This window comes from Cryptomeria japonica, chromosome 6, assembly GCF_030272615.1.
Source record: "Cryptomeria japonica chromosome 6, Sugi_1.0, whole genome shotgun sequence".
NCBI classification, from domain to species: domain Eukaryota; kingdom Viridiplantae; phylum Streptophyta; class Pinopsida; order Cupressales; family Cupressaceae; genus Cryptomeria; species Cryptomeria japonica.
This window is the reverse complement of record NC_081410.1, coordinates 118,120,019-118,147,614: the sequence shown is the minus strand read 5'-3', so window position 1 is coordinate 118,147,614 and position 27,596 is coordinate 118,120,019. Positions and strand designations below refer to the sequence as shown.

Sequence of the window (27,596 nt, the reverse complement as noted above, 5' to 3'; positions counted from 1 at the left end):
CAAATCATATTGCAAATCTGAATACATTTCTTAGTCTGAAACAAACATTTAAATCATCAACAAGATGAGTTTTCATGACCAACAAGTTAATGTACTTTGTCAGTGAATGCGTGCTAACTATTTGACAAAATAACGCAGAGTGGGAAAGGAAAAAAAAATGGTTCTAGGATAGGGTAGCATACTACAGTGGTTTTGGAGTAGTGTATCTGCCATTCTGAAGGGTCTTATGTGAAAGATGAAGACTTTTGAAGAGCGTTTATCAGAATGCCTAATATGATTGCAGAAAAGTAACTAAAATTGTAGTTGTGTAATCAAGAACTTGGTGAGAATTTAAGGAAATTGTATGAGCATCCTGAGTGGTTGAGAGCTCTCTTTCTAGTTAAAGAGAAAGCAGAAGTAAATGAAAAGAAATCTACCAAATGCGAGAAATAATGAGAAGTAGAAAAAGAAGAGGGGTTCATAATAGAACATGTGGATGAAGATGGTGCCTTGACTAATTGTGACTGAGCTTTAGGGTGATACTTTGGTCAACATGTAGCTACTATGGATGAAATAGTCCATGAAGGAAAGGACATAACAATAGCTTGGAACCACTTTCAGATTTATCCGGTGATGCTACTAAGACTATTGACTTCCATAATAATTCTTGTGATGATTTTACTCAAAGATGAAAAACTCTTACTCTGCAATAACTCTTTTGGCCCAAATATTAAAAAAAATCTAGAGAACAAAAAATTGGCAAATTTATCAAACATTTGAAAATATATAATTTTTTAAAATATTCTTAAAAAACACACATATACACTAAATTTATAGAACATAATAACATATCATTGGTTTCCATCATATATAAATCATAGTTTGAGTTAAATACATATCATATACCAAAAAACAAGTGCAACCTCTGAATAAATTTGAGTCAAAAGCATATCATAGACCACAAAACAACTACAATCTTTGAATACATATTAAATTCAAGCTTTCATATCAATGAAAATTAGAAATTATAAATTTCATCTATGACTAAATCTCAAGAAAGTTTGTTGCAGCTGAGTGGGTGTTGATTTAGATGGTGGTGCTGCTGCAATATCCTCAATAGGTGAGGAAACTGCCTCTGCTAGATCACCAACCTCATCTTTTGCCTCCTCACGTTCTGCCACTTCTGCCGCTCATTCAACTGCCTCCCTCTCCAACTCAGCTAAGTGATCATTAGCGAAAAATGGTTCCACATCAACATCAGCAGTAGCACCATCAGGTTTAACAATCCTCTCTGCTGAATATGGATCAATGTCATCTAGGTCAAGTGCTTTATGTGAACCTTGCTCTTGTACCTTCTTTTTACACAATCGAAGGTTGTACCGCACATATACAAGGTCATTCAAGTGCTTTTGAGTCAATCTATTGTGCCTTTTTGTCTGAATGGCCTCTAAAACACTCCAATTGCGCTCACAACCAGAAGCACTACAAGGCTAAGATAATATGCGGATAGCAAGCCTTTGAAGATTAGGTGTTGTCTCACCATAATCTTCCCACCACAAATTTGCAAGGATAAAAATTGCCATTTATAACTTGGTAAAGATTTTTATAGACTTAAAGATTGAAATAAATGGTAAAAGACATTTAAGAGCACGTTTTTTTTTACCTGGCAGTGGGGTGTCTCTCTTACGAATGCAAATAGGTGAAGAAAATGACAACCCTTCTTCCTTCTTATAACTTTGTAACTCATCAAGTATGAGGTCTTGAATTTTTTCATCAACAACTAACTTTTTAATACACGCGTCGAGGCCAACTTGAACCTCTGCATCTGCTTTGAAAGTAGGGGAGAAAAAAAAATTGGTGTTCAAATGATATGGGTAGCACATGAATATGTTGGAGTTGTTGGTTCCACCTTTGATAAATTATGCGCCATATGGGTTCATATTTGGTCCTGTCTGACCTATACAAGTGCTGAATTTCCTCTTTGGTCTTATCCATGGCCTCATATAGATACCCTGTGGGGTTTTTATCCCCATCCACCATCCGTAGAACCCTCGCCAATGGTTTAGACACTAGATATAAAAAATTTAACAAAAATCAGCAAAGTGTAATATTAGAAAATTAAAAAATAAATCATCAATAGAAGTTTGAAAATTACATTGATGATCTCTTCTATGAGTTTGGCAAATCTATCATAAAAAATGGTCTTGATGACCTTCTCTACTTCAGACTTCCTAGAATAAGGACTCGCCAACAATCTTTCACTCACAAATATCTGCTTCAGGTTGGGCAATGCACCTAATAGTTGAGGAAATTAGTGGCAAAATGTGTGACTCTTGAATGCACAAGATCCTTACCATCAATATGTTTTACATTTGTGCCAAAAATGGCATTGAAAAAGTTGCCCACTTCTATTGAAAATTTGCAGGGAAGAATGCAACGACTTAAATGTTGAAATAGTTAGAAAATTCAGCTCCAAAACTCAACTAACTTGTTGTCTATCTAGGTTACTTTAATGTTTGAATTTTGAACAATGAGCCTTCAAAAAACGGTGACTAACTTTATAAACAGAAAATTCATTAGAGAAATGATTAATATGTCGCCTACTGATTTGTACGTTGACCTCCTTATAGCAGCAATGACAGAGAGCATATTACCAATGCCTTACCTGTGTTTTTTCCTTCCATTTGTTGGCGTCCGCGGGTCAAAATGCCCTGAAATGAAATGCCCTACTCATGTTTTTTCCTTTCGTTGGCGTTTGCGTGCCATCTATCTCATGTGAAAATGATCGCAGGTCAAAACACGTTTATATCGCTTTAAAAATTTTAGGTTTTCCATTAAAAATGGAACACGTTTTTTATTTGTGGTTTTTTCATGTTTTACTCGCAATTTTTTGCGATTTTTTCTTTGAAATTCCGTGTGATTTTTTGCAGAATATCATCAGCGATCTTTTCATCAATTAAATCTTCGGCAAGTTTGACTCGTGGTAAATCGCGAGTCAAATAATTTATTGCTGATATTTTCATCACTGATTTTACTAATGTTCATTTAGATGAAAGCCTTGGTGACTTCAAATCAGCTATTGGTGATGAATTCTTTGATGATTTGGACCCACGGTTTACTACTGAAAATGATAATGGAGAGGCTCAGGTGCTTTGGGACAGCCTTGGAGTCATTGATGACAAGTATGAATGTTCTAATTTTAGTATTCATCATAGCAGCAATTCACTTCTTTGCATGAACATGATTGGTAGAATCGATTTGTGGTGGTTGTTGATAACTGATTGTTTGAGATGGGTAATGATATGACATATGACAATCCACTTTTTGAGTTGGATGATGGAACAACTCTTGGTGGTAGTCTTGCATTTGTTGAAAATAGTAAGGTATGGGATCTAGGAGAAGATTCATAACTTGAGTTGGAATATGTTTTTCAGCCTGCTAATGATCCGAGTTCACATTATGAGGTGATTAGTTACCCTCCTAGGAGACCGCCAGATATGAAATATGTAAATGAGGAGCTAGATGAAGATTGCATTAGGAGTGATATGACACTAGGAGGCATCAACATTCCTTACTGCATACAGAATTGGAAGGTAAATTGGGTATGCAATTTGATGATTTCAGTTGAAGACTCTTTCTTTGTTGGTACTTGCTTTGAGTTGCATCATTCTTGTATGAAGTTTGGTCTTGAATTTTGGAGTGGGCCAACAATTGGGACTTTTCACAAATTATTTGAGTTGGTGAGTTGTTATTAATGCCCTTCAATTGTAGTTGGTGATATCCTCTTCATGGGATGAATTCATTCATGGAAACTTCCAAATTTCAGAATTTGAAAAGTTTCCAAACAATGTTATTGAGCAAGGAATGGAGATTTCAAGCTTGTGACTTGTGTAGCTCTAGAGGAAGAAGAACCTAAGCATGACGTCCACATAATTGACAATCCATCCTTTGGATTGAGTGATGTTTTATCTTATACTAATCTTTCTTTGGGTTTGGTTTTGAAGACAACAATTATTCCTTCCAAATCAATTGTTGATTCTTTCATGCATGGGTTACAAGAGATTACCAAAAGGGTCACAAACTTTCTTGATGTGCAGGTTTGCCACATACAGGTAAACGATTAAATGCAGAAAGTAAATGCACAGAACATAATGGAAATATATTAAAGAACGAGTTTCTATATAAATTCAATAGTCCATGTACATCAAGTGCTTATAACATTACACCCAGATACGACTATCATGATGATACTAAGAAGGAACGGTATGCAATATATAATACCCGAAGGGGTGTGACCAACTATTGCATCCAACTGTCCTTCGGGAGGACTAACTAACTGACTGCCGTAACTCATTATTACCGACGACAACATAAACATAATATGACAACATAACATAATGATTATTCCCGGCAACATCATCCCCCCCAAGAAAAGAAGTCGTCTCCGAACAACTTAATACAAAATAGAGATGACATTAAACAGAACCAAGGTAGAGAACTGCAGGAACTGCTAATGCTAGTCGAGCCTAGAACCCATACACTTGCTGCGTCCTTGCCTGAAAACCCTGTTCTGCTACCATCCGATGCTCAAGTGCGGATGTCACCATTATTGCTTCCGTAAGGAGTTCTTTTTTCCTTGACATCACAGTCCTCTTGTGCCTAAACCAAACTTGTCTGCAAGACACGCTTTTTAGTCTCAGCCTCCACCAACTGCTACTCAAATGATACTGTCTCCCTAGCAAATTTGTCCTTGATAGCCACCCTGCCCTCTCGGCATCCAACTCCTGGGTATGTTGAGCTAAGTCCAACGCTACTACTGCCTCCAACTTGGTGGTCAGCTCCTCTCGAGCCCTCTGTGCATCCACCAAGGCAACCTTATGTCCAGCCGAGACATACTCGAAGTTCCTCAAAGCGTGCCCTTCATGCCTGGAAGTGGCCACAACCTTCTGGCACAAAGGCTAGGAGACGCCTCAAATCCTCCATCACACTCCCCAAAGGTTGATAACTGAATTGAATAACTGTCTGGTGCTGTACGACTTCACGTTTTTGCAATGCTTTCCCTCAAACTCTGTTTGTTCGCAACCTCCAAATCCGTCTCCCTCTATAGCTTATGGCTTCCCTGCCAATGCTTAGCTTCAGGCTTCTTTCTCACAGTATGGAACAACCCCAACACTTACCTGACTTCTCGGATGCCCTTCGCCCAACTCCAAAAAGTGTATAGTAGCTCAAAAATAAACTGGGGGTCTGGGGCAGCGCCCCAGCGAGGTCGAGGGGTAGCGCCTTAGGTGCGCTCCGGGCAGAACCACACGGAAGTCCATGGCGCACATCATTTTTGTGCTATTTTAAGGTGCTAAAAACCTGCTGCTCCACTCTAAGTTTTCAGTGTCGTTCTCTAGACTCCATCGAATGATTTTAAATCTGGTGGTTGTTTTTTTTCATGTGCCAGCACCATTGTTTATCCCTACTGTGCCATGGTATTTTCCCTTTCACCCTCTTTTAAACCGTCGCCGCTGTGCTCCTTTAGGCCTACTGACTGTAGTGTTCCGAGCCCGTATAGAGGTTATCTGTCGTATGAGGGAGTGGTCTGTTGTACGGTGGCTGAGTTGTACGACGACAGGGGTTGCCCGAAGCTTGGTGTTGTACGGTGATTGGTCTCCCATACGGTGGATGAATACCCGTCGAGTTCCACCCTAGGCCGGTGACCTTCGTCAATGGTGGTGCACCGTACGGTGTCCCACTGCACAGGGCCTCACTGCACGGTGGTGCACTGTACGGGACCTCACTGCAGGGTGGTGCACCATACGGTGTCGCACCACACAATTGTCGACCGTGGTGGTTCCACCGTATGGTGTCCCACCGCACGGTGGTCGACCGTGGTGGTTCCACCGTACGGTGGCCCCTCGACGGTGGTTCCATCGATTTTTCCCTTTTTTAATTTTTATTTATTTATTTTTACACTTTTCAAATTTTTTATTTTTTTTATTTCCTAATTTAATTGTCCAGAGAGTCTTCAGCTTGGGTCCCGTGTCTTTGGGATTGCCCTTCATCCTTCTCGGTTTTCCTTGCCCGAGAGTCTCCCGCTTTGGTTTCGTGCCTCTCGAGTCCCCCTTCGAACTCTCGGGTGTCCTTCCAGCCTCTCGGGTCCCTTGCGCTTCTCTTGGCAGGGTTTCAATTTGGACCCGTTGATGGCAAGTCTATTTTGAATGGCCATCCGAAGACCTGGAACCATAAATTCTATAGGAACCACAGTCTCCTTCCCGTACATAAGAAAAAGAAGAATAATAAATATTTTGAAGGCTGCAGCCTTCCACACAGGGTTCCAATCGTTGCCGACACGAATGATCTTGGGATTATCTACGTCACCGAGGTTTGGGGCATCTCCCTTCCAATATTCTGTGTATTCCGGCAGGTACACCTCCTCTGTTACTTGCTCTGGTTCCTCTACTTCGAGCCTGTAGCTCTGGAACATTTCGTAATCCTCCATCTGCCAGTGGAAGAGCCCATTCAATGACCCCGTCTCATCCTCGGAGGACTCTTCTAGTTTGAGAATCCCTTCGTCGTTGGGCTCCCTGCAGCCCCGTCCTTCGTCCCTCAGGTCACCTTCTCCTTCACCCTCCGATTCCGAAGATGATGCCAGTTCCTCACTAACCAACTGCGTCCCAAGGTCTATGATAAACTTCCTTCCTCCATTCTCCATAGACAGAGTGTTCTTCTTCCAGTTGTGGGTGGCCTTGGCTGCCACTAGCCACCCTCTCCTGAAGATCGCATCATACCCTTTTTTCTTTAGTGGGATTACCACGAAGTCTAGTATGAAGGGTTGCGTCCCGATGGTAACTTGCTGGCCCATCAGTGTCGCGATGGGTTTGATTCCACGCTGATCTGCTCCCAGCAGATTGAATGTAGATGGCCACAGTGCCGGCTTCCCCAGCGTCCGCCAGGTTTCTTCTGGAAGAACATTCACTCCTGATCCACCATTGACGACGGTTAGAATGGTGCCAAGGATACCCATCTCCACAATGGCCGGGTTCCTTCTAGTGTTAACTGCTAGCAGCATGAGGTCTATTGCAGACCCCCCAAGAACATCTGTGCCGTGGTTGGTATTGGTGCGTGGTTAGGAGAGATTATTTAGCAATGCCATTCGTAATTGAGGCATTGTCTGGAGGAGCGTGTACCTTCACAGGCACCTCTAGTTTTAAAGTTTGATTTAGTATAGCTTCCTTCGCCTTCGGTCGGCTGCAAGTACCTATCATACCCTTCGCCTTCGCCCCCTCTCGTATGTCTTTCTTGATTTCTTCCCGTACCCTTCGCTTCTCTGGGTCTGGGCACATTGCTTGTCTGGCTTGGGCGCGGGTTACAACCAGCACTTCCTCTTCTTTGGTTTCATCGATATTGAGCAAGTTGACGTCGGACTTCGGGTAGGTGGTGTCTTCGTGGTCTCTCGGTTCACACCATTTGCACAAATATTGTGTGGCCTCTCCCTTCGAGCAGTCTCGGGCGAAGTGCCCCCACTGGCTGCATGCTCTACATTGTATCATCGGTCGGCCTTTGGAGTCATATTGGATTCGGCTCCTTGTATTGTTATTGTTGTTTCGTCCTCCCCACTGGTTATCTCGGTAGCCTCCCGATGTTGCATTGTTGTTCGCTTGGGAGCTGCCGGTACCGCCCAACGTAGTTGGTTTCGTGTTTTCATGTTGTACGGGCATTCCCCGGTGGGATGCCCCATCAATTGGCATATATCACAATAGGCTTTCTTTGGGCAGGAGCCTTTCGTGTGGCCGTCCGTCTTACAATCCATGCACCAAAGCTCCCCTTCGTCAGTCTTGCTCGGACCTCCCTTCATAACCTTCAGCTCTTTCATCATTCTCAGCATGTCCTTCTGCAAGGCTTGCATCTTTTTGCCGGACTCGCCATCGCTACTGCTTCCCTTGGAAGAGTCATCATCCTCGGACGAGCTATCCTTCTTCTTTTTCTTCTTGGATGTCTTGGTCTCACTCTCGAGATCCATCGCTCTATTATATGCTTCTTCGTACGAGGTTGGTGGAACAATTTTCATCTTCTTCCGGATGGAGTGTTTCAGTCCCTCCACGAACCATCTCTTTTTCAAACCATCCGCTGGTTGACTCTCCATTTTCCCCAACAATTCCTTGAGCCGTCGACTATAGGCTCAGACCGTCTCTTTCTTGTTTTGCTTTATGCCATAGATTTCGGCTACTATTTCATTGTCGTCTCGAAGTAGGCGAAACTCCTTCTCAAAGGCTTTCCGCAGCGTGTCCCATGTGGCCACTGCAGTTTTATCAATATCCGAGTACCAGTCGATGGCAACTCCCCGAATGTCGCTGGGAATTGTGTCATCCATTTGTCTCGGTCGGTAACACCGTTCGCTGACCATATGGTTTTGCAAGTGCGGCAATGGCGGACGGGATCTTCCTTCCCCTCGCCGTTGAACTTCAGTAGCTTCTGCTTACTTGCCCTCCCATCGCTGGGTCTCGCTCCTTTGGTGCCTTGTGTGCTTGTACCTGGTGATTGTCTGCCTCCGCCTCCTGCACCTGACCCTCTACTCTTGGGTCCTCCGGAGAAGGTTGTTGACCCCGAACCGAACAAATTGGCTCCCGTACGGTACCCTTGTGCTCCCCTGGCACCATCAGCCGTACCGCCACCTTCGGTCGTCTCCCTCCGGTTGTCCTCCAAAATGGACAAGTTCTTTAGTAGGTCTTTGGTAGTGTCGATCAGGTTTAGACTTCGCCTTGTTTGTTCCACCAACTCTTCGCGACTTCTTACCCTATGGTGGTATTCTGGCGAACTGTAGAGTTCTCCTTCGGCACCCTTCGTGACTCCTAGGTTCCTTTTGGGCAACCCTACGACAGTGTAGAGAGTGTAATTCTCTCTGTCTATCTCTGCCTCCGCAACCTCCGTGACATCTCCTGGGTTCTTTTCGAGCAACCCCTCGATCGGTCGTCCCTCGGCAAGCTGCCTTAGCCTACGCCTTCGTTCTATTTGTTGTTTGAGATTCAACACTCTTTGTGCCACTTTCCATTTGTCACTTCCTATCTTTTTATTTTTGTCCTTATTTAGTATATTGGGCATAAATCACTTCCGTACATAGCAAGCACATGCCATGTACACAAAAAAAGCTTTTATTATTTTCCCTTTCGACCACAATTTATGTCAACATTGTGTCGGGATTATTACAGGGCTCAATTTCCTCTTGGGCTCATGCCATCACGCTCCCTTTCCCAGCGACGACTGTTTTCTTCGTACTGTCGGAGGACCTTTTGGCGTTGCTCCTCATGGGCAATCTCCTCCAGGCGAGTTCATTGTGCCAGTGATGCCTGTGCAAGCAACCGAGGGAGGTGATTCATCAACCAATTCGTTGTGGGGCTAACTTCCAGTGCGGTCCACATTGCACTTGTTTGGGTGTCAGTCTCCGTGGCCTATCTTCGGATGTAGGTCTCGATGGCCACCTGAAGCAGGATTGAGAATTCCTTCGTTGCAGTGTCTTCTACGTCGTAGAGCTCCGTTTGCATGTCGTCGGCCTTTGGGTTTATCTCACCAACGGGTAGGCCCATCATGTCCGTGCGCCATCCGCTCCTTCCTTTCCCGAGTATGTCTAGGCAACGATGCCAAATGTTTGCCACATACGGGTAAATGATTAAATGCAAAAAGTAAATGCATAGAACATAATGGAAATATATTAAAGAACCAGTTTCTGTATAAATTCAACAGTCCATGTACATCAAGTGCTTATAACATTACACCCAGATATGACTATCATGATGATACTAAGAAGGAACGGTATGCAATATATAATACCCGAAGGGGTGCGACCAACTATTGCATCCACCTGCCCTTCGGGACGACTAACTAACTGACTGTCGTAACTCATTATTACCGATGACAACATAAACATAATATGACAACATAACATAATGATTATTCCCGGCAACAATGCATAATGCTATGGATTGCACTTGTAGTTCTAATGTGTATCTTTCTATGTATGGTGGAGATCATTCTTGGTTGGATGTTCATGCTTGGGATCCTCAACAAGGATTGATGGAGCTTAATGGAAAAGGTAGGTACGATCTTTGGAGGTATAAGGATGAAAAATTCAGAACTAATAGTGCTGATCTTTTTCTTACCAGCCATTTAGTGATTGCATTTGCTCATCTACAAATGGATTGGAGAGAGATTTTAAGTAAGGATTGGAGCAATGAACGAGTAGTTACTCTTGGGAGTGTTTCTTGGCAAATAATGGTTTAGATTTTCAGTCTTGAGCTAGCTGATTGGTTATGGATCAGTTAGTTTACAATATTGTTTGCTCTAATTCTTGGTTGGATATTCATGCTTGGGATCCTCAACAAGGATTGATGGAGCTTAATGGAAAAGGTAGGTATGATCTTTGGAGGTATAAGGATGAAAATACTACTCTTGGGAGTGTTTCTTGGCAAATAATGGTTTAGATTTTCAGTCTTGAGCTAGCTGATTGGTTATGGATCAGTTAGTTTACAATATGGTTTGCTCTAATTCTTGGTTGGATATTCGTGCTTGGGATCCTCAACAAGGATTGATGGAGCTTAATGGAAAAGGTAGGCATGATCTTTTGGAGGTATAAGGATGAAAATACTACTCTTGGGAGTGTTTCTTGGCAAATAATGGTTTAGATTTTCAGTCTTGAGCTAGCTGATTGGTTATGGATCAGTTAGTTTACAATATGGTTTGCTCTAATTCTTGGTTGGATATTCATGCTTGGGATCCTCAACAAGGATTGATGGAGCTTATTGGAAAAGGTAGGTATGATCTTTGGAGGTATAAGGATGAAAATTTCAGAATTCATAGTGCTGCTCTTTTTGTTACCAGACATTTTGTGATAACATTTGCTCATCTACAAATGGATTGGAGAGAGATTTTAAGTAAGGATTGGATCAATGAATGAGTAGTTACTCTTGTGAGTGTTTCTTGGCAAAGAATGGTTCATATTTTCAATCTTGAGCTAGCTGATTGGTTGTGGGTCAGTCACTTTATAATATGTTTTGCTCTCATTCAGGGGATTTGGCACATAATTCTTTGTCAAGGAAGTAAAGGTTTTCAGTTGTAAATTGCTTGGAAGTGTTTCCCAGTCACTTCTGAGTTGATTTGGTGCAGCGCTATGCTTATCATGCATGCTTATACTTGGGAATTCCATTGGTACTGCTTTTGTTCCTTGTGTAGAGCACTTACATCAGATTGTACTTCGTTGATTTTGTTTTTGGACAGCAACGATTATTATCTTCTCAAGACCTTCCAAACTCAAAGAGGTCATCTTATGAAGGGTTGTGAAGTAAATTTTGATAAATTACTCTTGCAGTACATTCGAGACAACAAACCTCTATGTGCTTTGGTTCATTTTTCAGAAACACTCAGAATTGGAACAATGGGAGTTTTCACAAGTCTTGATGATTGTATAAGATTAGCACTGAGGAGACATGTTAGATCCATGTGGTGTTATGTCGGTTAGTTTGTTGGATTATTGCAAAGGATTTCTTTCCTTTTAGCAAGAAGATTGGAGGAGTTTGCATTTGTAGTTATTACTCTGCGTAACATCGAGGAGATATACCATGCATTGGAGTTATGGGCAAAATCCCAGTGTTAGTGATACTGTCCACTTTTCGATCAGCCTAAACATGATTTCAGTTCTTAGTCCGCAGATGAGTTGGATGACTTCTCTAGACCAGCAATTGAGTACTTTATGGTTGTGGCTTGTTGGTAGGGTGATTTGATCATAGGAGATGACCTTTCAGTTACTTCGATACTCATATACTCTATATTTTCAGTGGGATTTTAGATTGATTACCATTGTCCTTATATTTTCACGTTGGTTATGGTGACATCTTTTTATAAGTAGATTGATTTTGAGCCTTGACAGGCTTTAGGGCAGTTGGTTGTGAGTGTTTTTCCGAACATAGTTCATTTATGTTAATAGATACTTCATGCAAATGGTATGCATATCTTCAGATGATGCCTTACTGATTGCAGTGGTGTAATATCCCAGTAATTTTTTTTTTGTTTTTAGACCAATAACAATTCATCCACAACAAATAACTGGTTAAGGTTAGAGGAATAATCCAAACAACTGAAAGGGAACCCTTCACCTTTTGTTCACCGAGAGCCCAGACTAGGAGGGTGAGAGCATATGGTGTTCCGGGGATCGTTAGCAATCATATTCAAACTGAAAATTACAATGCATGGGCGGCAAGCCAGCCCCTTCTGCTTATCCAACAGGATAGAAACCAAAGCTCTTGGTGGTAAACCGACCAAGGGAAAATTACAATAAACTGAAGTTCAATCACTCTACCGCATATTTCAGCGGGAGGACAGTACATTAAGCTATCACTCTACCGCATATTTCAGCGGGAGGACCATTGAATTGAACTTATCACTCGACCACTTATTCAGCGGGAGGACTGATAACAAAATTGAATTACAAAACTTAAAAGGCGGCAAGCCAGCCTCTTCCACTTATACAGTGGGTAATTACAAAAGAAAGTAGAAAGAAGGGGATGATTAGTACTACTTAAACAACCTTACAATATAGAGATGAGATGAGATGAATAATTGCAGATTTCTACAACATGACTGTAATTTTTTGTTACACTGATCTGCAGGCTGAAAATACAGTTTCAGCAGCCTATGGAAACATCAAAACACTCATAACTCACTCATTTTTTGTCCGAATCAACTCAAATCAATCCCAATCCCACCGTACATCAAATGCAATGACAACCAATCAAACCTACATCCCAAACAAACCCATTTTTATTTTGCACACATCCCAATGCAAATAGAAAAACCCACGCCTAGCCTAGGAATTTCGATTTTATCTATTAAATTCATTGCTCATTTTAACATGCTAAAAACTCACACATTGTATCGCCATAGTCTGGAAGGAAGGATGAGCCGGTACCCAGATGGACGGAGTCGCCTGGTTAGGTGATATGAGCAAATTTCACTTTCAGCAGTCCCGCGACCAGCAACCAGAAGCAATCAAATCCAACATCGAACACTCCATAATCTGCAACTCATTAACCAATCTGCAATGGGAACACAAGGGCACAACTAGGTACTATATTGCAAGTACGAAACTAAGACTCAGCTAGGAAGCCAACTTTGAAGCTCAGATTTTTAGTAGCCAAACCGGCAGCATAACGATGCAATTTTCAAAGATGTGGAAATGGGAGCCCAAGTCTCATATTTATAACTCCACACACCTGAAACCCAAATGCCATTTCCTTCAATTTCAACGCTTTCTCATTTGTATTTCGCTCCACTACATGTGGACCCCAAGAGTGGCGCCATTTCCCACAAGTCAACTTCTCACGCCTAAGGCAAGGATCCACGTGACACTTAGGCAAATATTAGAGATAAGTTATAAAAAATATAATATCTTTCTCAATATTTTGATATCTCATAATAAACATGAAATTCGCCAAGAACTTAGGAAAAATAAGCATTAGTCCCAAATTTTAATAAATCGGTCATCAATAATCAGATTAATTAAATATTAAACCTTAGGATAAGGAATTAATATTCAATTATTGCGCATATGACTCTGGTACTGATTATTAACATTTCTAGGATGAAACTAAGTCAGGACGACCACCAAAACTGCTGTAGAATCAGAACCCTGTCTACTGCCAAAAATAGAATTGTGCCACACTGCCACTTACTAAAAATAGTAAGTCAAGAACTAATGCTCAGAAAAGCATGATCATCGCGTCTAGAGGCAAAACATGGAGAACTCAGTAGTACAGTAACACCAGAATGACCATTCCCTGACTTACTAAAAATAGTAAGTTCTTGTTTCATCAATGCTAGACCCTCATTCTTCATTCCACCTAGTCTACGGGTCTCAGGAATAGGCTAATGGACCACTGAGAGAGCGTCAATGAGAAGGGGACATTACAAGTGGGTTGGGTGTGTTGGTGTGTTCGGAACCATTCTTTTGACACTTGGAGGTTAAGTGTCGATGCGATGATTTCAGTTGGTGACTATAGAGACATTCTGTAGTTGGCAGATTTCAGAGTTGTGACTTAGTTGTGACTCTGATTGGTTTGCTTCAATTTTGGGATTTCATGAGGGGTGTTGGTAAACGGTTTTGTCACTACAGTTTTGTCTCCAAAATTGACCATGTTTGCTCGAAGAGCACTGACAACCGTGTTTGAGAGGGGCAGCTCCCTCGTATGATAGAGTTTTTTAGGATTTTCGTGTACTTTTAACCTGAAAGTACATAAAGGTGAAAACATAAAACTCAATAAAGGTGAATAACAAAATCTTCAATGATATACATACGAATACCGTTTCGGATTTCACAATTGATAATGATTACAAAGGGGATTTCAACACAAGATATGTTTGGATGTGCAATGACGATGAAAGACGATCTTTTGAAGGTCTAAAATGAAGGGAGAAGACAATCTTTTGAACGTCTAAAATCAAACCTATCCAAAATAGATATCCATAACTAGAACCAACTCAACATCTATTGCAATAGAAGATTCTAATAACTATTAAGTGATATTGAACTCATAAAAGAACGATAACACAAAAAGAACACAAAAGATTTCAAGAGCAATTTAGCAGCAACACAACAATACTAGTTACTATTAAATTATTCTTCATCTAACTGCAAATGACATTTATTTATATGGTTTACAAACTTTGCATGAAAGATAAATCAAAAGCTAGCACATAATTTTAAAATAACACTTTCATGGAAGCTTAGTTTTTTGATGCAAAATGATTTGTAAAGGATTTAGATTTTGTACTGCATGACATGTTTTTGGAACGAGGACAGTCTTTTGAATGTTGAAAAATGTAGTAGATGGCACTGGACATTAAAATGCAGGTTTTGGCAGATGAGAGAAGATGAGAAACTAAATGTTTTATTGACTTTGGAAAAATTGTTGGTTGTGGTAGGCAGCAGAAGTAAAGTTTTCGAGATTGTGCAAAATGATAAACTTGTCATGTTTCTCTATAAGCATCCAGTGACATACTAGTTCTCATGTTCTCCTCTTCTTGTGCATTTTATCGGTCTCTTCAGCTCCCAAATTCATTGTGAATCTATTTATAGTCCTTGTAGGACGTGTGTGAATCACTTTTAGTTGCTAATATGCATTTTTGATGGTTGTAGTTGGAGATTGACACTGTTATTTCTCTAAGTCTAAAAATCTGCTAAAGAGTAGATGCAGGGGAAATGGAGAATGTTGGAGAGGTTGTTTGAGCTAGTTATGTCAGGATAAATCATAAAACTTTAATTTGCAGGCCTATGGGCTGCTACCTCTTCTATTGCCAATATGAAGTACATAAGTGAGTGAATGCTCAAATTGGAGTTATATCCCGTGTGGGTTTCTCCAGGGTATGTGTCTTGTTTCATGGTGTTTTGTGCTCTCTTTATGTTTTATTTCCTTGCACATTAGATGCTTAACAATTTCAGTCATGTATGGTCTCTAAAACTATGTTATAAATCTGTGAGTTGATGACTATGCATGTAGAATGTCCACTTTAGTTTAGAACTTGTGAGACCAACTTATTTTGTTAGTTGATTGTCTTCATTGGTTAGTATGTTAATAAATAATCATAAGTGGTTACCAATGGTTGTGGTCTATCTGACAACTGTTTGGAACTCTAAATAGAATTTCCGTAGTTAGGGGAGGGTGCACTTACCCTCAATAAAGCATCTATTGTGTTATTCTAATACAATAAAATCTGGTATGAACTGTTTCTTTATCTGTACATTATTGCATTGATAGTGTAGCTAATAGGTTTTTCATGCTGACCTTCTCTAAGAATATCATCTTTGTGCCAAGTGCCGTCAAGGGAATAAACCCTTTCTTTCTTTGTTAAAATGAGGAAATTCTTATAACCCATACTCAGAGCACTCATGCTGTCCTAAACCCTCAACATACCGAAATTCAACCTTCTAGTCAGCTGAAATCTGAAGAAACTTCTATCCACATTGCTCTGGTCAACATCAATGCAGCTTGCAGGGACTCTAGGCAAAAAGTGAAGAGTAAGATGCTCAATAGAATCACATTAACCTGCTATTAATAATGTGCAGTACTTAAGCGACAACAATATGGCACTCTAAAATCTCCTTAAATAACAGGCCAACTAGTAACAAACTGCTGCAAAAGAGTTTTTGTACCAAAGCTACAGAACAGCTCTTGACCAATGACAAAGCTAGAGTGGAACTTGCTTATGTGATTCAATACAATAAGAAACAACTAGCTGCTAAATGGGTCATAAGATCAATGAATACCGCTTTTCCCATCTATCCTCTACCAATGGAGTAGTGTGATGTTAATCCCCATGCTCAAACTGGAGAAGAGGCCACCGGTTGAAACAGGGACCCTGCTTAGTATAGTAGTTCTAGAAAGTAAAAGCTTCTATAGAACTCCTAAATTCCTAATAGAACTATTGCAATAGAATCAGTTTTTCCCTCCTTATGTTTCATTGAATGTATATTCATTATTCGTATTTACATTGCAAGTTATGTTTCCTGAAATAGAGGATTTTGTTATGTCATTGTATACCCTCAATTCTCACTATGTATTTGACCCATCACATTTAGTGTATTATTTTTGTCAAGATTGCAAATATTTTCTTTACGGTGATGACTAAACTTAATTAAATTACAAATTCTATTCTTTAATTGTTTAATCCCACAAATTTAAGCAATATCTTTTGTCATTTTCAGGGAGTACTTCCGTGTGACAAAAGGAGAAGCATCAGCGAATATCGACCTATTTTCCCTGCCATTGATTTTTCTCTGGTGCATTTCTCATCTTTTTAATCCAATGGTATATTTATGGTCAATTCTTTGACACCCTTTGATTTAAGATTTACATTGCTTGTTTATGGTAGATTGAAGAAAGGTGTATTTGTACTTGTGGAATAGTGGAAGAGAACAGAGAGTTTTATTATCTTGGTTACAATAAAAAATTTACTGGATTCTTTGGAATTGTCTTGTAGATCGAAGCAGATGAAGATATTCTGTGGCAACCAGATGTCAGGGAAAAAGAAGAAGAAATTGCAGCACGTGGGATTTTCTTTTATAACTGGTTTGTACTTCACCAAGGTTGACAAGGCTATTCAAAATGAATTTGAAAGTACAATATTGCAATAGAGGAAATATCTGTGGAAGGTAGGAAACCCATCTTTTCTGTTTTGTAGCATCCAACCATAAATGTATGTTTCACAGCAGTGCCAAGGCTTGAAGTTTATAGTTTGTCATCAAAAGAAACATTAAGTTTTGAAACTTTACCAAATAGTAGAATGTAATGTCCCCTACCTGATCTATTTAAATATACTAAAATTGATGGATTTTCTTCAGTAAGTTATTAACAAGTGCTTGTCTATTTTCCTCATTAGCTGATTTATTTCATTGTTCATAGTTCTTAATATAGATATCAAACCCTGCTACTACTTCAGTTTTAAGGGAGAAGGGTTTACTTATGTTACCAAAGCGCTTAGAGACCAACTACAATAGGTTCCCTCAAAGTTTATAGATCCAAGCCCTTACCTATCTTGGGTCTATACCCTCAAGGCTTATTGGTCACTGATCCCCACCCTATCTTGGGACTTAACCTATTGCTTGGATTTAGACTGCCCCTCTTTGGAACATCTCAATCCCATCTTCTTAAATACGGAAAGTAATAACATGATTTAGACTATAAGTATATATATTTCTTATGTATTATGAATACGTATATGAAATTAAGTATGACTATCATACATATTGCAGTGCATATTAGTATTACTATTAATTCTTCATAAGAACATTATTGGGCTTCATATATTAAGGATACTTATTAAACACATCCCCATGCATACCACCAAGAACAAGGATGTTACTGCCTGTAACTTAATAACAGTTCTGACCTGATCTGATCCATGGTGCCCTTACTAGATGCTTTTGATTCCTTTCCTTTATATCTCTCAATGTGAGGGAGAGGTCACACCTCTTCATCATGTATGCCCTTTGGCAAGAGACACACCCTTTCACCATTCCCTTTGATAGAGTGCAACTCTTCATTATTTCTGCCCTTTGAAAGGGACACAACCTCTCATAATCAGATCTGTACTTTTTATTTAAATTAGATCTGCACTTCTCATTTCCAAATTATCCCCCCTCTCATATGAGGTTCTCTTCTCCCTTTTACATCTCATTGTTGAGGGAGTCGCAACTTTTCCTTTCATGTCTTTTGACTTTTCATTAACTTAATTAATTTTTAATTAATCATATTTAATTATATTATTTTATATTTTAATTTAATTTTAAATATTTTAATTTTATTATTATCATTTATTATTAAATTTTATTTCAAAGTGAGGACATTACATAGAATCACTACCCTGACCACATATAAGGTGTTTACTGCAAATTAAAATAGTATTATATCTTGAATGGCTGATAAAATTTAGGGCAGGTAACAAAACAAACACATGGAAAAGATATTCACAATGCCTGGTATTATATTCACATATTATAATTTTTTCCAATCATTAGGAATGAGGAGGCTGTTGATAAATGAAGGGGAGTGAAAAATAAAGGTATTAGCTGACATGTAAGATATGCAGGCTATTAGTTGGAACTGTGAGAGTTTTGGCAGATAAAGAAAATCAGATGGTGTCAATGTTATCAACAGAGAAAAATTTAGCTTCTAAAGAGTAAGTGTGCCTATCATGATTGAATTATAAAAATAAGACTGTAGAAAAGCAAATACTAATGAGATGAATTATAAAGTGGTCAAATGGTGAGATGAATTTACAGCTGTGCTGCATGGGTATGTCATAGATGCAATGACATACTGTCTACTGATTTGAAATCTTATTTCTGCAGGTACCTTCTAGGATATTGTATCATGAGATGTTATCTTTCTTATTAAGACTCAGGTGCAGCCCAAGAAGGCCTTCCTCCAATTATATTCTATGTTTGGGTTTGGCATTCAGATGTAAGACTTGTTGATCAGGGGGTATTCGTAGTTCTAGAGGCATAGGTTACCTTCTAGCACCTTAATTCGAGGCATCACTGTTAGCCATAAAGGTGCTCTCCATATACATTTGGCTTTGATTTTAGATGAAATCATCTCCTCTTGGTGATATCCTCATCACAGTTTATTACCATTGATGTGTTTTTAATACACTTTATACACAAAATAAAATATCAAGTATTCTATCTTCTCTTGAACAAAGAAGCCTCATATGCTAAAGAATATGATCAAATGAGACAACTACAAGGTTTGCAATGTGAAAAATTGACTATATATTGTGGACAGACTCAGTGTATGTGATGTGATATGTTGGTAATCACAAAGGGACTTACGCTTATGAACACAGCTGGAACGTGGAATCTAAATTGACTTGGAAAATAAAAAGGCAAAAGGATAAAAAGTTAAGAGAGTCTATGGTAATCCTAAGAACAATAATGATAAAGGATGACGCTTTGATAGATGGAATCCATAATCAAGCCTTGCTTCACCATGCAGAAACAACTACACAAAACTGATGCAATCTCCAAAGGATAACAAAGAATTTTCATATTGTAAACATTCATCAAATACCCAAGATTGGCGCAATCTAAATGAATATCCACAATCGAACTTGTGCTTAGTGAGGCTCAAACTAACCATGCACTGCAACTTGCAATCAACAAATTACAAATGGTATGAACCGGGATTCCATCAAATATCATCACATTTCTCCATTATAATCAATGAACTTCAACTATATTTGAGAAGTAACAAGAAAACATGCAAAATGTTGCAACAACACAAAGATTCACCATGCTTCAATGAAAATCATGTATTAATTTCAACAAGTCTTGGCAACAACTTCAAGCTTCCCCCTCCTCTAATTCTAACTGCTAACTATCAACTATCTACTAACTATTCACCATTGTCTATTATCCCTTACAAATGAGAAGTTTGAGCCTTATATAGGCAACCCAATTACAATTGAATTGCCTAGATTGATTGTGAATCAATGGCCGAGATTACATGATGAAACCCTAATTAAGGTTAGTTATAACTAACTTCCTTCAACCAATGAGAAAATTACAATATTTTATTATTTAGGACACATATTCTTCTTTGAATGTGAACCAATGAAAAATGAGGTTAGGTACATGGAACAATATTCGATGTAGTGCCACATGTGTAATTGTCTGCATTGTAGGATGAGTCAGGCACATTGAGCTTGGACATGTCGATGTGGCATCTCCTGATTGGTTGATGATGAATGGGTGCCAACTCAGCCTACTCTTTGTAGATCATCACAAAGAAGTGTTTGTGTTTTGAACAATATCTTTTGATACTAAACATTTCCAAGCCTTTTGACGAAAGTGATGGATCATATTCCCAAATTGCATCATCTTTGACCAAATTTCTAACTTTGCTTAACTTATCATTTTTCCTTGATCATATTTCACTCCTCAACTTTGGGAATCCTTCTTTGTGTGACGCATTTCCATCTTCATGTTTGGGAATGCACCTGGTTTTCTCCTTGATAATGTTTTTCCACTTTCAACTCCGAAATATTGAATTGCTTCCTTTCTTAGGCATTTTTCATAATGTTTGGAATTCCTTATGATGCTTTTGCATTTATCTTGGACATCTTGACTAACTTGGGTGCTTGCCTCTCCTATATGTTGACGTGTCTAAAATCGTTGAACCTGCGACTTCATCCGGCCAACGCAGAATAGAATGAACTCGCTGAGTATCCTATCCTCTCTTGAGATAAGGAAATCCCTAATACTGTTTCTGTTGATCAAAGGGGATGACCTCAAGGTTTTGATTGTCAGGTATTGACTGCGGGATTGCTCAGTGGTTTGATGTGTTTTGCTGGAAACATGAAGGGGACTTACGGTTATGTGGATAATTGCCGGATAAGTTCCCTAAAACTTTGACAGTCTCGTTATTGATTGGTTTCAGTTGCATGATACTATTTCAGCAGGACTGCGGATTCTTCTTGGTAAAAAAAGGGAAAAAAGAGGGATAGGGAAAGAGAGGTACAGCAAGCCTAAATTATTTAACTAAGATAGCATATTAAGAAAACAGACATACACCTCCAAATAACTAGATTAAACACTATCAGCCATTTAAGCACAATATTTGTATGAATCTAGTGCGATCTTCAAGGAAAAATAGAGTTTTCATGCTATTAAACACAACTTCAGAACTTTAACATTCATTCAGTGAGTATTCAATAACCGAACTAAGCATGTGAAAGGGTTCAGATTAACCATGCAGAAGGAAAGACAATCAGTTAGTCCCTAATGGTATGAACAACGAGGATTCTATCAGATGTTCATCTAGAAAATGCTATGGAAATGAAAGAAATATAACTGAATAATTCAAATTGGTGAAGAAGGAGACCATGCACTCACAATAAAATTGAAACAGTCTTAACTTTGCATTAAATCCTATAAATTTCACCAGAGCTTCAACAACAATCCATGAACTTCTTACAAAATGAGGGAAAACCAGTCCCCTTAAATAGGCTTCAAAAATAGATGAATGGCTAAGATTTAATCTAAACAAGTGGCCTAGATTCATCCTTACAGAAGGTACCCATACCCATAAATGGAGGGTAAATATCAGCAACTACACCAAAGGGAGCAATAACTACCTAAAAAGGTAATTAAAACTTATCCAAAATAATTCAAAAAAGTGCACATACACAAAGTTTTAAGTTTACAGTTGACTTGGAAGTCAAATATGACCCTTTGGCCAAAAAGTGCACTTTTCAAAATTTAAAAGAAAAAAGGCACTTTAGGAAAGCACTTTTTTTTTTCCAGTTTCATATCCTTTTACCAGGAATTCATCTTCGCCATGCAAATATTCTTTCCAAAGGTCCCTACGTGCTGCACATTCTTTGCGAACATACTCCAGAAACCTGGTGCACAATTGGAATAGTAAATTGAACGAAGGCATAGGGGGATGACGAATTTTATACTGCATGCCCTCTAGATAACAGTTTACATGCCTCAAACCATCTTGCTAGCTGGACCGATTACGTTCAAAACACAATATGTCTGAATGCAGTTGATCGGCAAAACCAAGGTCCTCTGCCGAGTAGGCGATCTTGTCTGTTCTTAATCTTTTCTCCTAGTCTGGTGGCATCATGTCATCAGACAGATCATTCTTCCACCCCAAAACCATTGATCGGAGGATTGTCTTGCCAAGCTCTTGCGTGTTGTTCAGAATTCCATCGCATGCATCCTGCTCTTTGTCAATGATTTCCCTTGTCTCATTCCTTGTAGTGATAATCCAGTACCATTCTTTAAAAATGCCGATATGTAATGTCCCCACCTTTTTAGCATCTCATTGGAGTTCTTAGCCTTTACATTCTCCGAAGGCTAAGTGGAGAAATAAGGAGAAATTGATTAAATTAATTTCTTATTAAGTCATTAAATAAAATAAAATAAAAAAAGGTGACTTTATATTTAATTAATTTAATTAAAAGTGACTTAAGTGATTTATTTAAATATTTTAATGTTATTATAAAGTTATAAAGTAACTTTATAATAATAAAGTCACTTTAATATTATAATGTGTGAATATGTCTTTAATCCCACATTGGCCAAGAAAGTGTTCGAGCTCTCATAAGAAAGAATAAGAAGGGACTTAAGAGCTCATTTTATATCATCCATCCAGAGAATTGATATTTGTTTGTTATGAACTTGGGAGAAGAAGCCAAGGGTTTCTGATTCAGTCAGCCATTGGAGAGCGACAATTCTTCAGTGTTGCAACCATTTGAGGTGGTGAGATATCCACTAAATTTGGCATTTCAGGAGAGCTTCATTCTGGAGTTCTATTTGGGCTTTAAAAAGAAGGGAAGACATCTAGGGTATGCAGATTTTCGAATATATATTAATTGCAGACCTACAGTTTCATTTGGCAGCCATTAAAAATCAGAATTGAAGCAATCATTTCAAAATACAATTGCTGCTACAGTACCCGCGCTATAGTAAACGCTACAGTACCGCCGTACGGACTGCTATAGTGCCGCGTGAACAGTACCGCGTGAATAGTGCCGCCGTACGGATTGCTACAGTACCGCGTGAACAGTAATTTTTTCAAAAAAATTAAATTTTGCAGTTGGCAGATTTTTTTCAACTACTGGGACAGCAAAAATCAGGTTTTTATCTTACATTGTAATGAATTTGTTTTCCAGGCATATTGGCCATAAAACAGAACAAACATTCCCTTGATAGTTTCGTAAATTAATTCCAGCAGTAATATTATTGTTCCAGTATTATTTTAAGCATAGGAGTTTATTCCAGTATTGTTTCATTGCTCATTATTACCAAAAAAAAAACACAAAAAAATCTATAAACATTCAAAAACCAAAACAAATTCAAATCTATTGCATTCAAAAGAAACAGTCAGCAGAGGAGAGCCAAGTTGGGTTCTTACATTGGTATCAGAGCTAAATCCTGCCATCCTGAGGGTTTAGCAATCACATGCAGCCGCCTGAGGTTGGCTCTCACAGATATTACACTCGCAGGCGAGCTTTGTTTGACAGGGAACAAGAATTTGACAGGCAGCCGGGCACCATGGGTGACAGGCAAGGGGGTAGCCCACCCAGAGGCGATAGGAATGAGGAGCAAGAAACAAGGGAATTTTTCAGAGTAATGGCTACAGGACAGCAGCAGATGGCTCAGGCCTTGCAGGCACTCACCACCATGATTGAGCGCATGAACCCACAAGACAGACAGAATCAGGAGCAAGGGGATAACAGGAGTGCAGTGGGGTCACCTAGAACTCATAGGACTCATTCCAGGACAGCAGACAGGCCTACACGTCCTACCTTCATTAGAGATGAGCCTGAGGTAGCACCTACAGGAGAACCAGGAGAGGAGATGTTCGCAGATATCCTCATGGCTGCGAATGACGAATGGGATTTATTAACTCCACAGGTACGAGAGAGGATGACATTCGAGAGGTTTGTAAATCAGAGGAGAGAGCATTATAGGTCACTCAGACAGGATAGGAGGCCTAGAGGTCAAAATAGTGAGCTGAATAGAGTTACAGGCAAGCTTACTATGCCTACATTTGATGGGAGTGGTAAGATGACAACTCAAGCTTGGATTCATAAGCTTGACACATTTTTGGCACTGAGGCCAATGACAGAGATTGAAGCTATCAAATACGCCACTTTGCATTTGGAGGGAGTAGCACATGATTGGTGGTACCATGGTTTGGTAACACTTCAACATAATCAGGTGACAGAGTACCAGGACTTCGTGGATAGGTTGGTTGAAAGATTTGACAAGAAAGATCCAGAGGTTTACTTCCGGGACTTAGCACAGCTAAAACAAACAGGCAACTTGGAGTATTTCATTGGTGAATTTCAGCGGTTGGTAGTCATGGTGCCAAACATTTCAGAGCGTAGATTGATAGTTCTTTTCATTGAGGGCCTATTCGAACCACTGAGAGGTTGGATAAAGGCATTTGATCCTATTTCTTTACAGGAAGCTATGAAAAAGGCAAGAAGTATGGAACATGCAGTCCCAACAAACAAATTTCAGTCCAAAGGAGCATCTTCTAGTAAGGATAACAAACCATTTTATAAAAAACCAGAGAGGACTGATTTTAAAAATGATTCTAAAGATAAAACTCCAGCACCTTTTGACAGGGAAACATTAAATGATTTGAGGAAGAAAAAATTATGTTTCTACTGTAAAGGACCCTATGATGCAAACCATGATTGTCCTCTTAGACCAAAGGGCAAAGCTAACAGAGTTATGTGGGCATACTATGAGGAATCAGAATCAGATAACTCAGACCAGCAGTCTGATATAGAGGAAATAGATGGTGAAAAAGAGGAAGACAAGGCTGAAAACTTGTCTAAAATGGAGTCCAATGATGGGGAAGGAGATGGGCAACTTAGGGAAGCTCGTCTCACAAGTATTAGGCAAGAAGGGTCATTCCGGATGAGAGGAGTGCTTGCTGGACAGCGAGTCATAACTTTGGTTGATACAGGTGCCACTCATAATTTCATTGATGCTAGGATGGTGGAGAAGCGTGGCATACAAACAGAGGAGTTTGGGGGAATTAGAGTGAGGGTAGCTGATGGCTATGTCCTCAAATGTGATCGTAAGATCACTGGACTCCCATTGAAAGTTAATAATTATGACTTTAAGGCAGATTTCTATGTTGTGCCTATGGGAGATACAGATATAGTCCTTGGGATGAGTTGGTTGCATGATATTGGGGAGTTCACTCTTAACCTCAAGGAGATGGAGATGAGGTTTAAAGTGAATGGGAAGACACATATTCTTAAGGCAATCAGGGACAGTGATCTCAGGATGGTTTCTTTCCGGGGGATGGCTAGATTGATTCGACATGATCAGGTAGAGTGGGCAGCAGAGTGCATGTTGATGCCATCACAGGAGGGACAGCAGAAGATTGAATATCCTCCTGATATTCAGGTGCTTAGAGTTAAACACTCTAAGGTGTTCAGTGACATTCCACCAGGTAGACCACCAGACAGGGGTATTGAGCACATCATTGAGTTAGAGGAGGGGGCTAAACCCATTATGATTACACCTTACAGGCATCCGAAGAGGTTGAAGGATGAAATTGAGAAAACCGTAAAGGAGTTACTTGCTATGGGCCACATTAGACCAAGTAAGTCTCCTTTCGCTTCTTCAGTGGTCTTAGTGAAGAAGAAGGATGGGACATTGAGGATGTGCATTGATTACAGGGTGCTTAATAGGAAGACAATTAAAAACAGGTACCCCATTCCTAGGATCGATGAGTTGATAGATGAGCTTCATGGAGCTTGCTTCTTTTCAAAGATAGATTTGAGATCAGGTTATCACCAGATCAGAGTTAGAGAGCAGGACATTGAGAAGACAGCCTTTAGATGTCATTGTGGCCATTTTGAGTTTGTAGTTATGCCATTTGGGCTAACTAACGCACCTGCTACTTTTCAGGCAACAATGAATCGGGTTTTCCATCCTCAGTTGAGGAAATTTGTACTTGTCTTCTTCGATGATATCTTGGTGTACAGTAGATCTTGGGAGGAGCACTTGGTTCACCTTGACACGGTGTTGGATATATTGGGCAGAGAGTCCTTGTATGCAAAGGAGTCAAAGTGTGATTTGGTCATGACAGAGTTGTTGTACTTGGGTCACATCATTAGTGCAGAGGGCGTACGCATGGATCCTGAAAAGATTCGTGCCATTGTGGAGTGGCCTTCACCGGTGAACCTTACACAGTTGAGGGGCTTTCTGGGATTATGTGGTTTCTACAGGAGGTTTGTGGATGGATATTCTAGGCATGCAGCACCCTTGACAGATTTGATGAGAAAGGGAGCTTTCTTGTGGACTCCTGAGGCATAGGAGTGTTTTGAGAAATTTAAGGAGTTGATGACTTCTTGTCCAGTGTTAGCATTACCAAATTTCAGCAAACCTTTTGAGCTACACTGTGATGCTTCCGGGGAGGGCATTGGAGCGGTGCTTATGCAGGAGAAGCACCCTATTGCTTATGAGAGCAGGAAATTGAGAGGGCCAGAGCGGAGCTTCAGCATTTATGATAAGGAGATGTTAGCCATTATGCATGCTTTGGCTAAATTCAGGCAATATTTGGTAGGTAGCAAATTTTGTATCAAAACCGACCATAATAGCCTAAAATACTTTTTGGGGCAGCGAGATCTCAATGATAGGCAGCAGAAGTGGGTGAGCAAGTTACAGTCCTATGACTTTGACATTACATATTTTAAGGGGACACAGAATGTAGTTGTTGATGCCTTATCACGTCGGCCCCATTTGAGCTTATTGACAGACATATCGGAGGATTGGAGACACTTGATCCTTGCAGAGTATGCAAAGGATACTTGGGCAGCTGGATTCATAGATGGGAATATTCAGGACAGCAGATACACCCTTGTGAACGAGCTCATCATTTACAAAGGGCGAATATTTTTGGTTCCAGGATCAGCAGTGAGGAGGATGGTTCTGAAATCTTTTCATGATTCACCTATGGTAGGACATCCTGGTTACTACAAGACATACCGGCAGATTAGAGAGCGCTTCACATGGAAAGGGCTCAAAGCAGAGGTACTTCAGTATGTTAGGGAGTGTCCCACCTGCCAACAGAATAAGCAAGAACACTCCTATCCAGCCGGTTTACTTCAGCCACTTCCGATTCCTGATAGGAAGTGGGAGTGTTTGTCTATGGACTTCATCACAGGACTGCCTAGGGCCCAAGGCAGGGACTGCATATATGTGGTTGTGGATCGCCTTACGAAGTTTGCACACTTCTTTCCGATCACTGCTACATACACTGCTACACAGGTGGCAGAGTTGTTCTTCAAGGAGATATTCAGATTACATGGCTTACCTCAGAGCATTGTGAGTGACAGGGACAGCAGGTTTATGAGTCACTTTTGGCAGGAGCTATTCAGGTTGTGTGCGACAGAGCTCACTCCGACTACTAGCTACCACCCTCAGACAGATGGTCAGACAGAGATAGTGAACAAATGGGTGGAGGGATATCTCAGAAATTATATAGCAGGGCAACAAAAGGCATGGGTAAAGTGGATTTATCTCTGTGAGTATTGCTACAATACCA

General features: G+C 39.9%; 1 protein-coding gene across 5 annotated transcripts in view; it reads left to right on the top strand.

Moving 5' to 3' along the window:
- The window catches only part of LOC131074823 (phosphoglycerate mutase-like protein 1), a 126,246-nt gene that overhangs the window by 84,318 nt on the left and 14,332 nt on the right, over positions 1–27,596 (top strand). For all 5 annotated transcript variants that reach the window (XR_009113126.2, XM_058011530.2, XM_058011531.2 and 2 more), the window contains exons 6-7: positions 16,712–16,786; positions 16,987–17,075. Coding sequence is in view for 4 of the 5 variants with exons in the window: in XM_058011530.2 (XP_057867513.1) it covers positions 16,712–16,786; positions 16,987–17,075 (164 nt within the window). In the remaining variant the exon portion in view is untranslated. The remainder of the gene's footprint in view (positions 1–16,711; positions 16,787–16,986; positions 17,076–27,596) is intronic.